At 40.6% G+C, this 15442-nt stretch overlaps 1 protein-coding gene across 1 annotated transcript in view; it reads left to right on the forward strand.

Moving 5' to 3' along the window:
• Positions 1-1194: 1194 nt before the first annotated feature.
• The window catches only part of APPBP2 (amyloid beta precursor protein binding protein 2), a 66204-nt gene continuing 51956 nt past the window's right edge, over positions 1195-15442 (forward strand). The window contains exon 1 of the mRNA XM_069078015.1: positions 1195-1528. Coding sequence (XP_068934116.1) covers positions 1391-1528 — 138 coding nt within the window. The 5' untranslated portion in view covers positions 1195-1390. The remainder of the gene's footprint in view (positions 1529-15442) is intronic.

Raw genomic sequence — 15442 nt, forward strand, 5'->3', positions numbered from 1 at the left:
TATGTATTATTTACATAAAAAACTGTTTTGAGATAAATATCACATTCTCAATAGCACTTATGGACAAGGATTTACATTATAATTCCTGGAAGAGATGCTGCATGAAGGTCTTAAAATACTAAGCTGAAAATTATATTGTCAGGTACCTAGAGATAAGCAGGCACTCCCTAAAATATGATCTGCCAGTTGTTTAATAGCATGATTATAGCGCAGGGCAAAAAATTAAGAATTGCAATTTATACTTCCGCTTCACAATTCTCTCCTATCCTGTTTTCACAACTCTCATTTCTTTTCAATTAATCGATCAATCAATATTTATTAATCATCTACTGTGTTCTAAGCACTGTACTAAGCTCAATTGTCCTAACCACTAACCCAATCATGCTAATTTTCCTACTCTCCTTTCTCCCTCAACATACTCAAGGCGTTTGGGAGCACTACTGTTCATCTCTCTTACACATATTTGTTTTTCCTCTCCCCTCCCCTCTAGTCTATGTATATTCTTCCCTGAACCTTTACTCTTCAGATTGGACCTAACTCCTCTGATTTCTCTCCCTTCACTGGACAATTCCCACTTCTCCAAAATTTGGGGAAGTGAAGTAAAGTAACTCGGTTGGAGGTCCTACAAAGGACCATGCGTCCTCCTTTCCCTTCCCACCTCATAAATCCATCTTCTACCTTCTCTCCAACTTAACATTTCCCAATGGGCAATAAGCAGGTTTTATTTTTAATGATGTGTTTCTCCATCCCTTAGTCCTGTGCGCTTACATTATTTTTAGTAAACTCCACTGCTTTTCACTCCATCACTGGTCCCATTCCTCGGTCCCCACTTTCAACCCCCGGCGGTCTGTACCCCCTCCCTGTTCGTCAGCCCGCGGTGACTCCATCACGCCGTTCACGCAGCCCCACCCCCTGCAGAGCCTCCGACGCGCTCTGGATCGGCCGGTTTCCCTCAAACCCGGAATGTGAGGCCCTCCGCCCGGGGCCAGTCCCTCTCCCTTCCCCTTCCCTCCCCCTCACCCGCGCCCGGCACCGGCCACCCGCCCCTCCCCGGATCGCTCCCCAGTCCCCCGGGGCCGCCCTCGCCCTCCCGCTGTGGGCCGAGTCCTCCCGCGTGACTGCCGCCGCCCAGCCGAGTCCTCCGGGGCCAGGGGAGGAGCTCGGCACGGAGGGAGGCGGGGGCCGGCGACGGCGGCGGCGGCGGCGGCGGCGGAGGAGGAGGAGGCGGCAGAGGCTGAGGCAGCGGCAGCCCCTGGAGGAGCCGGAGCAGCCGCAGGAGCAGCCCGGACTGCCCCGGCTCCGGCCGCAGCAGCAGCAGCGGCGGCAGCAGCTGCAGCAGCAGCGACAGCAGCTGGGGGAGGAGGAAGAGAAGGAGGAGGAGGGAAGGAAGATGGCGGCGGTGGAGCTGGAGTGGATCCCAGAGACGCTCTACAACACCGCCATCTCTGCCGTGGTGGACAACTACAGCCGCTCCCGCCGAGACATCCGCTCCCTGCCGGAGAACATCCAATTCGATGTTTACTACAAGGTCAGTGTCTCCGGGGATCCGGTCCCGCACCGCACCCCCTCCCGCCGTGCTGTCCCCAGTCCTCTCCTTCCCCCCCGTACTGTATCCCTCCCCCCTCCTGCTAATCCCCCCCCCGCGTGCTAACCCCCTACCCTTGCCCACTCACCCCCTGCTACTCCCTCCGCCTCCTCTTCATCCCCGCCCACGCTGACCCCCGCCCCGTTCATTTCTGTTGCTACTCCCTGCTTCTGTTTACCTCCTCCCCATTTCTGCTCACTCTCCTCCCCTCTGGTACTACCCCAGCCCCTTCCTCACCTCCACATGCTACCCCGCCCTGCTGCACCCCTGCGCCTCTTCCCCATTCTCCTGCCCCGTGCTGATCTCTCTCCCCATTCTGCCCACTGCTTTGTGCTGACCCCCTCCACTCTTCACCCCTCCCCCAACTTCCCTCTCCGGCTGCACCCCCAGACCCCGCGGTGTAGTTCCTCTCTCACCACTTGACTCTTTACCACCCCATCTCCCGGGCCATCTCCTGGGCCGAAGCCCGTCGTTTAGTCCCATTTTGCTCCGGTACAACCTAGTTTTCCTTGGGGACTTCCTTGCATCTTCCCTCTCCCCCTTGTTCCGTGTCTCCCCTGACATTTCTGGGACCCCCCACCCCTACCTTCATCCTTGCCTGTCCTCATCTCCTGTTGGACTTTACCGCTCCATTCTCCTTCAGCATTCACTCTGTCTGGGGTTCCTCCCTTCCCTCTGTGTGGGGCTGGGGGAGAAGGGGCGGAGTAGTTAAGAGGCATGTGAGAGTCTACACATTTTATTTGAAAATAATTTTTATTTTTAATTTGCACCTCTTAATCTGTGTTGAATATTCGTACCCTTTGGTTAAGAGGCGTAGAGTAGTAGGGGGGATCAACTGGTGGTGAGGGGAGAGGGCCAAGGGACAGTCCTAAACTGCACGTCCTTGGAACAATTTAGACGATACTGGTGTAGTTTTACTTCGTCCTTCAGAGAGAGGGAGCTCTTTCTGGGTTGGGACGGTGTTTTTTGCCTTTCTAGACTGCCTTGAAGTACTTTGTGCTTTTATAAATGCTTGTTGATTGATTGTTCCTAAGTCTCTTCTCTTCCCCCCCACCTCGCCAAAGTTTGCTTCCTGAGTTTAAGGGTGAGTGCCCTAAGGCAAGGACACTTCTGCCCAGTTTTTTGGAGAGACTGCGGAATCCCAGCCTAAATCCTGTTTCTTTTCCTCTCAGATTTAAATGTGACCACTAGATATTCATAGAGCTTTCTCTCTTACTCTTACTGGGATTATTTAAAATCTGTACTTTATAGTGCAAGTAAATAAATGTGTTTTCCATTCATCGGCTTTTTTTTTTCTTTCCATATTTAATTTGTAGGAAAATGTTGCTTTATAACCTAAGTTTAAAAACTCCTACAATCTTAACTTCTCGGTTTTCTAAATCAACCTGTCTCATACTGATTAGTGCATACTTGGTAAAGAAAAAGTACAGATTTTGGTTTCTTTTTTTTTTTTTTGTCTGTAGTCTTGGTAGGTACTCCTGCTTTCTCCACCCCCTTAATGTTTCCATTAATTAGCAGTTGGCTTGCAGCTGTTCTGCTAAATTCAGTTGCTTTCTGCCACAATTAAAGATGAGTTTTTCTAATTATTTGACAGTTTCATTTTGGTCCTGCATAGTAGCACTTTTTTCATGCAATATGTCCTCTTTCTCATACTTTAACATAGTTTGTGTCTGTACAGCTAAAGAAGTTTGGGGTAGTTAACTATCCTAATTCTAGATTTTTAGCTCAGTATTTCTCTAAGGGCTTCCAGTGAATTATAGACCACTTTAGTTGCCTAGAGTACTGTGAACATAATTGATTGGCTCCAAATCACTGGGTATGTCAGGGCTTTAATCTTATAAAGACACTAGGGATGTTTCTTTTAGTTCTCTACCTACTTTGCACCCTGACTTTTTTTTTTGCTTTTTTTTTTTTGGAGAGGGGAAGTAGGGGCAATTGGGGTTAAGTGACTTGCCCAAAGTCACATGGCTAGTTTTTTGTTAAGTTTCTGAGGTGGGATTTGAACTCAGGCCCTCCTGACTCCAGGGCTGGTGCTCTAATCACTGTGCCACCTAGCGGCCTGTATTTTTTTTAAATTCATTTTCTTTAATGTTTTCAGTGATAAAATCATATTTGTTTTCTGACATTGAACTATTGAACTTGGGTCCTTCCAGGGCTATTCACTGCTCCACCTAGCCGCCCCCACCCTAACTTTTAAAACATTTTTAAAGAACTTGGGAATTGTAATCAGTTTGATTGCAAACCCAATCCTGTTTTCATTAGTATTTACTGTATTTGGTCATTTTCTGGTAAGTTGTTCAGATAGTATTTGTGGGATCAATAATTTAATAATCTTCCCAGAGATAGACTTTAATGTGACTGTTCATTTCTATTTATTATTTGACATTTTTTTTTTTTGCTTTCTTGATATAGCCTTCTTCTGTAATTATTGATGGCCTGTTAGGAACAAGGTTTAAACAAGTTAAGATTAAACAAGTTAAGTTAAAGAAATAAGCTGCACTTATTAAAAATGGCATGTTATCTTAAATGAAGTGTAGTTCTGTTTTGGATTATAATTTGAGTGCTCTGTGCCTTACAAATACATCTCTTATGAAATTAATGAATTGAAAATTCCCTTTTTAGGAGGCTCATTTAAGGAAGAGAAAAAAGGAAGGAATTTTGCATAGTAACCTTAGCTATCTGGAGCCCTACAATATTACATATATGCGGAGGGTCTGGTCTTTACAACTACAAAACTTTAAAAAAAAATTTTTTTTCTTTTTGGAGGGCAGTTGGGGTTAAGTGACTTGCCCAAGGTCAGAGGGCTAGTAAGTGTTAAGTGCCTGAGGCCAAATTGTACTCAACTGGAGTCCTCCTGACTCCAGGGCTGGTGCTCCATTCACTGTACCACCTAGCCACCCCTAAAGCTTTTAATTTTTAAATTAAAAAAGGAACATTCTTTTATGTGTCAGTCATTCCTGAAGGCCCCTTCCATTGTAGAAACCTTCCTTATAAAGTTAAGCAGCATTCCATACCTATAGTCCTCCTGCCTCTTTGCTGAGAAGAGGAATGTTTCAACTGTTCTCTCTCTCAACACTAAGATTGGACATTATACGCTATCGTATAGTCTTTTATCGTTGCATATACTCTTATTTTGGTTCTCCTTTCTTCACATTTCATGACTTTGGTTCCATATAGGACTTTTCTTTATATCTAATTCCTTGATCGGTAGCTTTAAACAGTGCAGTGACTTTTCAATTAATTATAAAATTTGCAAAATCACAACTGTTGTTGATGGCAGTCACTTAAAAGTGTATAAGAGGGGTGACTAGGAATAGGGTGGTCAGTTGAAGAGGGCTGAGTTTTCTTCTGGATTTTATAGCGTATATATCTCTTTGACATACCAAAGGTACTCGGGTGTAGATGTAGAGATGGAAGGGACTTTACATATTGTCCAACCTCCCCTTTGTTTTACAGATAAATTAATAATATATAATAATAATAAGAGTGGCCTAGATAGGGGAAGTGACTTAAGGTAACACAGGTAGTAAGTGGTAGAGCCAAAATTCAAACTCATTTTCTCTAATTACCACACTACTACTTTTTCCTGTACAAGTCTGTTGACACAATTACATTAATGATGATTGAATCTTGATACTTGGGGGAACAACTGATTGAATGATGACTGGATCTGAGCCTTGGAATAGTATGATGATAGGAAGTGGACCAGAGCTGAGAATAAGAATAAAAGAGGGAGCCTGTGGCCTCCTTTTTTTGGTAGACTTCTCTAGGAAACCCTTTTGCCACCAACATTGCAGCAGTGGAGAGGCAGTGGCAAAACATCCAAGTAATTTTTGGAGGATGAATTGAAGGAGCTATTGGAATACACTTTCTTGGGGCCGCTAGGTAGCTCAGTGAAGAGAGCACCGGTCCTGGAGTTAGGAGGAGCTGAGTTCAAATCCGGCCTCAGACACTTAACATAAAAACTAGCCATGTGACCTTAGGTAAGTCACTTAACCCCAATTGCCCTCCAAAAGAAAAAAAAAGGAATACACCTTCTTAAAGTAAAAGTAGTATTGACACTGGAGATCTTATATGTACCAAGCCTTCTGGAGAAGTCTCTATGTGGAGAGGCTATAAGAGCAATAAAGGTCAAGGATATAATAAAAATATAATAAAAATAAAGGATGTGTAGAGGAACAAACTGAGATCTTGCCAACCACAGCTATTATGCGACACATAGATATTTATATATATCTATATATACATATACATATATAAATATATAGCATTTATTAAGCCCTTATACTAGGCATTGTGCTCAGTTCTGGGAATACAAATTGTGAGCAAAGACAATACAAAAAGGAGCAGCCGAAAAACTTGGGGAAGGACAGGAAGGTATAAAAGAGAACAATATTGGAACTATGATGGATTATATAAGCCTATTATCAGGAAGGGGGATAGGGTGACCCTTGAGCTGTCTAAAATACAAAATCCCTCCATTTCATATTGATATTTCCATCTTTCTTCATGTGATTAAATTTATCATTTTATGGCACTACAGTTATACAAACAGAGAACATGTTAACTGTTAAAATAATGTAGCTCTCATCTTTTTTCTGTAGATAAGCCCTCTTTTCCTTTTATCATTCCAGGGTGTACTAGAAACTTTTTATTGATTCCACAGGGTCATAATTATAAGCATAACATAGTGAGTCTCTTGGGCTGTTTAATTTTATAAGGTTGCTTGCCCTTTCACTGAATGCCCCCATTGTTCTATGATGTTTTTGTCAGCTATTACCCCGTCTCCCTTTTTCCCCTTTTAATTTGCTTTAGGTCTATTAGTAAACTTGATACTAGGCTTGTGAGAATTGGGTATAAAATAAGACTGGATTTTGAGTTAAGATTCATTGAGTTTTGCCCAAACTTTAAGACGTGGACTTTGTGATTTGTTTTAGTTTCTCAGGGTCCTATTTTGTAAACTTGCTTAATATCACTGTCATTTCTCAACGACTCCCTCCCTCACAGCTCTCCCTAAAAGCTTCCTTATGACAAATAAATACAGTCAGGCAAAACAGACTGGCCACAGGTCTGAAAATGTGTATACCTCATTGTGCCCTCGGAGCCCGCCCACCTCTCTGCTAAGAGGTGAGGGGCTTGCTTCACTGTCATTCCTTTAATACAATTGGACTTTGTATTAATCAGCAAAACAATTTTTTGCACGGAAATTGCATTACAAATTGCCTTTTAAGAAGTTATTTCATTGTATGTACCCTTTGACCCAGTCATACCACTACTAGGTATATACCTCAAAGAGATCAAAGAAAGAGTAAATGAATCTATATGTACAAAAATATTTATGGCAGCTCTTTTTTTGGTAGAAAAAAATTGGAAGATGAGGGGATGTCCATCAACTGGAGAATGACTAAACAAGTTATGGTATATGAATGTATTGGAATGCTGTTGTGCTGTTAAAAAATGATGGATTCAGAGAAATCTGGGAAGACTTGTATGACCTAAGGTGAAAAGACATGAGCACAGTCAATAGAACAATATATACCATAACAATATTGTACCAGTCAACACAATGGCCAAACACAATTCCAAAGGATTTTTTTTTTCTTTTTGGAGGGCAATTGGGGTTAAGTAACTTGCCCAAGGTCACACGGCTAGTTTTTATGTTAAGTGTCTGAGGCCAGATTTGAGCTCAGGTCCTCCTGACTCCAGGGCTCTATTCACTGTGCCACCTAGCCACCCCTGTAGTAGTAGTATTGATAATGATAATTTCCCCAAGGAAATACTGTCATTAGAGTCATAACCCCTGAGGAAATGTCCAGTATGTATTGTTTAAGAATTTAAGGTGAACATTAATAGTAGTGAAGAGATGTAGAAGTGGAGCATAGTGGCTGTTTTTACCAAATAGGAAAAACAGCCCTGGCTTGGCTGCTTTATTCTAGTTTCTATTTATTATCCATATGATCTTAGGAAAGTTATAATCTGTAAAATGGCCTACCTTTCTAAGATGAGTAATTTACCAAGTCCTAAAGAGTCTGCTTTTATCTCTCTCACTTGTCTTACCACTATTCCTATTGTTATCATCCTCTTGGACTATAGGAATAGCTTCCCAACTACTCAACCTTCTTTTCTTTCTACATACCAAATTTGTGAATAGAGCTAATCATGTCACTTAAAATCATCAGTGACTATTTTGGTCCATCTAGACCTAGTATTTAAGACCTTTTGAAGTCTGACACCACTGAGCTTTCCAGCCTTTTCCTCATATTTCTGTGCCAGAATTAAACTGGTATGTACTTTGCCACCTCTCCCTTACACCTGCCCATGATCAGATCCTTTCTCTCCTTTTTTCTTTTTTTTTTAATATTTATTTTTTAAAAGTTTTTCCTTTGTTTTGGGGGGAGGGAGGCAGTTGGGGGTTAAGTGACTTGCCCAAGGTCACACAGCTAGTTATATTTGAGGCCAAATTTGAGCTCAGGTTCTCCTGACTCCAAGGCCAGTTCTGTGTCCACTATGCCATCTAGCTGCCCCCTCTCCTTTTTTTTTTTTTTTTTTTTTTTTAAAATAGAAATTAGATTAAAGTGACTTGCCCAAGGTCACAGGGCTAGTTTTTGTGTTAAGTGTCTGAGGCCTGATTTGAACTTAGGTCCTCCTGACTCCAGGGCAGGTGCTGTATTCACTGCACCACCTAGCTGCCCTTCTCCTTTTTTCTTAATGAATTTCTATCCATTCTTTAAAGGACAATTCAAATTCCACCTCCATGCAGCTTTCCCAGACATCCTTTGGACTTTATGTTGCACTTTGTTTTACAGTTCCCTAATATATTTAGTTTGTTTTGTGTATTATTATTGTCTGTGTTTGAATCTTAAAAAAATTTAAATCATTTTCGTTGTAAAAACAATAAATATCTGGGCAGCTGGGTGGTGCAGTGAATGGAGCACTGCCCTGGAGTCAGGAAGACCTGAGTTCAAATGTGACCTCAGACACTTGATAACACTATACTAGCTGTGTGACATTGGGCAAGTCACTTAACCTCAATTGCCTTGCCTTCCCCCCTCCAAAAAAAAAAAAATCCAACAACAAAAACAATAGATACCTTCCAAAAGAGATTTTAATCACCTCATTTCCATTTCCCTCCCATTCCTCTTCCCTGTGTAATAAAGATTAAAAAAAAAAGGAAACAAAAAAACAAAGAAGTTTAGCATAGGTGTGGCCAGATGTGGCCTCCTGAGATCTGTTCTTGCCTCAGATACTTGGCACCTACACAAAATAACTGGCTGTGTAACCTTGAGCAAGTTACTTAACCCCAATTGCTTAAAAAAAAAAAGTTTAGTATAACCAACCAAACCATCCACCTCTAAGTCAATTCTTTGCTACTGCAAAAAAAGAAACTATGAATATTTTTGTATGTATGAGACCTTTCCCTCTGTCTTAGGCTTTAGGATTTATGTCGAGTAGTGGTATTGCTGAGTCAAAGGGTATTTATAACTTAGTGACTTTTAAAGTATAAATCTACATTGCTTTCTAAAACATTAGAACCAATTCATAGCTCCATCAATTGGTGCATTAGATTCCTGTTTTCTTATAGCCCCTGTAACATTTAACCCTTTTCATCTTTGCCAGTCTGATAAGAATGAGGTAAATCTTCATGAAATCTATTTCTCCCCCTCTCCCATTATAATATAAACTCTCTGAGGGCAGGGAACTTGTCTTCTCAAAACCATCTCCCTGAACCTAGCTTGATGACATCCACACAAAAAAACTAGCCGTGTAACCTTGGGCAAGTTACTTAACCCCAATTGCCCTCCAAATGAAGGGCAAAACAAAAAAAACCCCAAGCAATTATATAGAGAAAGCCAAAACAAAACCATGACCCTGCCCTTAACAAGCCCACATTCTAATGAGGAAGACAACATGCAAACTACCAAACTATGTGCACGCAAGCTATATGCAGAATAGATAGAGAAGTAAAGCACCAGAAGTATAGGGAACCAGGAAAAGGAGGGGAGAGTATTCCTGGAATGGGGGGACAGCAAGTGAGAAGGTAGAGAGCCTAGAGATGAAATATATGATGTGTATATAGCAAGACAGGTGTTATTGGATTATAGAGTACATGGAGGGGAGTAAAGTGTAATATTTGTGTAGTTGATCTTGGAGATAATAGAAAACACTAGTTTGTGGAGGGAAGAGGGATGACATACTATAGGCAAAGTTACTTTAGTAGCTGTGTGAAGAATGGGTTTAGAGTGGGCAGAGACCAACCAGAAGACTATTGTAAGGCATGAAGATCTGAACTAGGGTGGTTGGTGGGTGTATGAGTCAAAAGAAGAGAGATATTTTGAAGATAAAAATAGCAAGATTTGGCAACAGATTGGATAGGTGAGGTGTAAATGACAATGTAGAGTTGAGGATAACACTAAGTTTGCGAGCCTGGCTCACTGGGAAGAGTATGGTGCTCTCAATGGTAATAGGGAAATAGGGAAGAGAGAAAGGTTTAAGGAAAAAATATTAGTTGTTCAGTTGTTTTTAATCATATCCAGCTCTTCATGACTCCATTTGGGAGTTTCTTGGCGAAGATACTGGAGCGATGTGCCATTTCCTTCTGTAGCTCATTTTACAGAGGAGGAAAATGAGGCAAACAGGGTTAAGTGACTTGTCCAGCATCACACAGCTGTAAATGTCTCAGGCCACATTTGAACTCAGGTTTTCCTGACTCTAGGCTTGGTGGTCTGTCCACTGCCCTGCCTATCTGCTCTGTGGAAAGATAATGAGCCATTAAAAATTTTTTTAAAGGGTAATAATACGAAGTGATGAAAGCCTCTATCATTCAGGCCTTAGTGAAAATCGAAATTTCTTTAAGAAGCCTTTCTTGATCCCTTTTAATGCTAGTCTTTCCCTTTGATATTATCTCCACTTTATCCTATACATATCTTGTTTGAACATAATTTTTTGCATGTTGTCTCCCCCATGTGATCTCCTTGAAAGTTTGAACTGTTTGTCCAGTTCTTTGTATCTCTAGCACAATAATACCTGCCGATATTAGGAGCTTATTTTGTTGACTTTCCTATACCAGGGTGGTTTTAGTGAATGGAGGGTGGGGGCGTATACATAATCTGTTGTGAGTGATACATTGGATGGAATACTGGACCTGGGTTTAAATCCTGCCTCAGACTGACACTAGTTGTGTGACCCAGAGCAAATCACTTAACTTCTCTAAGCCTCAGTTTCCTCTTTGGTAAAATGGGGATAAATAAAGCACCTAGGCATCTAGGTGCCATAAGGGGATAGAATACTGGGCCTGAAGTCATTAAGATTCATCTTGTGTTCAAATCCAGCCTGAGACACTTAATAGCTCTGTGACCTCGGGCAAGTCACTTAATCCTGTTTGCCTCTTTTTCCTCTGTAAAAAGAGCTGAAGAAGGAAATAGCAAATCACTCCAATATCTTTGCCAAGAAAACCCCAAATGGGATCATAAGTTGGACAAGACTGAAAAACTACTGAACAGCAACAAAATAGCTTTTACCTTACGAAGTTGTGAGGATCAAATGAATTAACATATGTGCTTTACAATCCTTAAAACACTATGTAAATGCTAGCTGTTATTGTTATTATCATCATCTTCCTATGTTTGGGTTATTGGATTATTGGGAGAATAGTGTTCTCCTTGACAGTAATAGGAAAATTGGGAAGAGTGGGGGGGAAATGAAGTATTTTGTTATCTCAAACAACTTGAGATACTTATGGAGCATCCAGTTCAAAATATTCACTGAACAATTGTGATGGAAGGCTGGAGTTTAGCAAAGAGTTTAGGTATGGATATGTTTCATATCCAAAGATGTGGAATCAGCTGCATAGAGATGAGATTACCAAGTAAGGTAGTATAAAGGAACAAGTCTCAGTACAGCCTTGGGGGATACCCAGGGTTAATGCCTTGACCTGGATGAAGGATACTGAAGGCAAGGCAGGAGAAGGGTCATATAGATGGGAGAAGAACCAAGAGAGAGGAATGTTATGAAAACTTAGAGGGTAGAGTTTCCAGGAGGAGAGAATTATTTTCAGTGTCTAAGGGTGCAGAGAGGTTAAGAAAGATGAGAATTGAGAAAAAAAAAAACTTTTTATTTTTGCAATTAGAAGACAACTAGTGACTTGAAAGAGATCAGTTTCAGTTGAATGATGAAGTTGGAAGCCAGATTGCAGAGGTCTTATAAAACAGTAAGAGGATAGGAGGTGAAAGCTAAAGTGGGGTTTAGTCCGGAAGGGGAGTAGAAATAAAATACAAATAAAAAAGGTAGCAGGGATGGTAGGATCAAGTGAGGGTTTTTTAAGGATGAGAGAGACATGGGCAGGCATGTTTGTAGTTGTTGGGAAAGAGCCAGGACATAGGAAGCCATTGAAAACTAGTGAGATTAGGGATGAAATAACTTGTGCATTTAGAGGGGTTTGCCTTGGCAAGGAGGACCTCCTCTTCATGAGATACACAGCCTTAAAGGAAGTGATAGTAGGGAAAGACAAATGAGTGATTTGAAATGAGGAGGGAAGAAGAGAGAGCTTCCCTTGAATGACTTCTGATATTTTCTGTGAAGAATGAAAAGATGAGAGGCCAGGATGAAGGAATAGTGTGGGAGACTTGAGAGGTTTAGAACAGCTTTTGTAGTTAGAGGGAAAGAAAATAGGCGTTACTAGGAGGGATCAGTTGAAATTATGTAACATAAGTGTTTATGGGACCCAGTTAACACAGTTTTTTGATATTTTTTAGCTCTTCAGCAGTATGTGAATAGTAGTGTGAAGGTGGCAAGTGGTGGAAGTAATTTAAAATTGAGGTATGACTGTGTATGATTAGTGAGTGATGAGACAAGGGAGCAAAGGATTAGAATGTTAAGAATAGTATACATTGTACCAATTACTCATGGAACTGAGTTAAGGAAAATTGAGTTTCAGTTAGTGCAGAGGTGATGGCCTGGGAAAGATTTCAGTGGAAGGATTGAACATTGTTAAGGAATAGGCATTACCTCCTTGCCCAATTCCCAGTAATTTAAGGGAGTAGGAGGTATGTTAACAAGATTTAAGGCCACACTGGCCTTCCTGGGTCTGGGGATACTCTACTTCATTTACTGTATCAGGTTAACTTAAAATGGTTAATGTTCTTCCTGTTCATTTTCATGCTGTTTATGGCCATATACCCAACCTTTAATTCCAGGGAGCTGATTTTAGAATTCATAGTAACGACCTACATTAGGGACAAGGCAAGAATGTGTTGGTTCATCAGAATGAATAAATCACCACTGCTGGAGGGAGAACTCAGTATTTCTTCTATGGATAGAGTGACCCAATAGCATCATTTTCATGTATAAAGGCCAACTTTAGATTTTAGTGTTGCCATCATATTTAGTGAAGCTGTATTGAAGATAGTGGAATTTTCTCTGATGGTACAGGTTGTACCTGTCTGAAAAGGAGCACTATAATCTGCAGAGACAGACATGTACTCTCTTGTCTTAAACTAGAGTTGAATAAAATTAGAGTATGCCTACATTGGGGCTGTGGTGTAGAATAAGACCTTTGAAGGATTAGAATGAAGCAGTAGGCCTTTTTTTTTTTTTTTAGGTACAACTCTGCTTAAATACATTCACCATCATTTTTTTTAACTAAAGTTTTTGCATTTTGTTTCTATACCACTTTCATATTACCCTCCCCTACAGGGTCAACCATCCCTTTAAACAATGAAAAAGAAAAAAAATAAACAGCTTAGAAAAGCTAAGCAATATAGCCACAAAAGTCTTGATGACATATGCAATATACCATACCACTAGCTTCCCCAGACCTACAAAGATGGCAGGAAGGTAGCTTTTCCTTTCTTATTTCTGGATCTAAGTTTGGTCACTGTGTCTTTAACAGTTCAGTTTCACCATTTTGTGTGTGTGTGTGTGTGTGTATTTATATTTATATATATATGTGCATATAATTTTTTTTCTTTTTGGAGGGGGGAAGGTAGGGCAGTTGGGGTTTATATGTATATAATTTTTTTTCTTTTTGGAGGCGGGGAAGGTAGGGCAGTTAGGGTTAAGTGACTTGCCCAAGGTCACATGGCTATTTGTGTGTGTGCCCGCACGCTTGTGCATGTGTATGTTGTGTCTGAGGTCGGATTTGAACTCAGGTCCTCCTGACTCCAGGGCCAGTGCTCTATTCACTACGCCACCTAGCCACCCCCAGTTTCATCATTTTTATAGTCATATGTTTACCTGATTCTATATTCTGTATCAGTTCATTTAAGTCTTTTTATTTTCATAATTTCATTGGTTATGGCATAGTAATATTATATTAATGTGCTATAATTTATTTTAGCCCCTCTCCAGCAATTCACTTTGTAGTACTCTACTACCATAAAAAGTACTATTTGAATATTTTGATTTATAATGAAACCTTTTTTCTTTGACCTTTGTAGGTCAAAGGACCTAGCAATGGTATCTCAGTACCAAAAGACGAGAACATTTTGTTGCTTTTCTCATATAATTCCCAATTACTTTCCATCAACAATTTATTAGTGTGCTTGTCGTTCACACACTCCAACACATACACTTTAAAAAACGAAAACAAAAGTTCAACTCATAGTCAGCAAAAGCAAGTAATACTTTCAATGTTTTCCAACTGGAAAATGGCAGATGGAAGAAGGGAGTGTGTGCCATCCCAGGGCAGTGGTCCAAGGAGGACCTGCTGTCTTAAGAGGCCTCTGTAGCAAGGGGAAAGGGTTGGCATCTTCTGCTGGAGGGAGGGGAGTAGGCCTCATTGGAGTTACACAACAATGAATGAATAAAAGAAAAGGCATTTATTAAGTGCATGTTATATGCTCTGAATATACAAAGAGAAAAATAAGACAACCTCTCTTCTCAAAATGCTCATATTCTAATCGGGGAGACAGCATACTTAGGAAATTTTAGCCGTGAATTAGAATGGAAAAGCCCAATAGTCCTTAAGGTGTAGCAGCAAAGCAGATGGTAATGCATTTTTTTAAATGTCATTTCCACTGATAAAATAAGATCCATTTCTATTATTGACCCATTTAACAATGGTGTGGACTTTGTTTTTAAGAATGCTAAACATAAATCTCTCACCAGCCCCATGTTCTATTGGGTGGGCCCAGAGCCTATATTACTCTTACACCTACCCTGCCTCACCTTTCTCTCCCAGCCATAAGTATGTGGAATGTCTTGAACCTAATCCTGGATCTACTCATTTCTCACCCTTTCCTCCATCTTCTAGTGAGAGTGATTCCTAGGCAAGTTTACCTTAAGACCATTTATGGGGAATGTGACAATTTTTTTTTCTGTAAAAGAGGTGCTCTTTATAAAGTTTGAAAACGACTGCCTTAATCATAAAAAATACCAACAATTGAATAATTGTGCTAAAGTAGATAGAAATGATAGGAATGAAGAAAGGGAAGAACAAGTAAGAAATTAAAATGTTAACAGCTAGGAAGGAATGGCAATACTAAATCATCTTAACTAAAACGTGTTTGTATCTTATTATATGCATCATGCAAGGTACTGTACAAAGGGAATACAGAACTTTCCCTAGTCCAAAAAGACAGAACAGCCATGGATATAAACCTGTAAAGGACATTACATATGGCAAATAAGCAATACAAAGTTAAATGTAATGTATGTACACTGTATACACATCTGTGATAATTTTCACTACAATTCTCAGTTTATTAAAGATTTAAAGGGAAATAAATGCTATAGCATAGCAAAGTATTTTGATTTTGTTTTCCTGATGAAGAAACTCTAAAAGGCTTGTGTAAATTCTTGAATCTTGGGGTGTGTGTGTGTGTGTGTGTGTGTGTGTGTGTGTGTGTGTGTGTGTGTGTG

Source organism: Petaurus breviceps, unplaced genomic scaffold (assembly GCF_028583685.1).
Source record: "Petaurus breviceps papuanus isolate PSGF00001 unplaced genomic scaffold, PetGlider_PUasm1.0 91023, whole genome shotgun sequence".
NCBI lineage: Eukaryota > Metazoa > Chordata > Mammalia > Diprotodontia > Petauridae > Petaurus > Petaurus breviceps.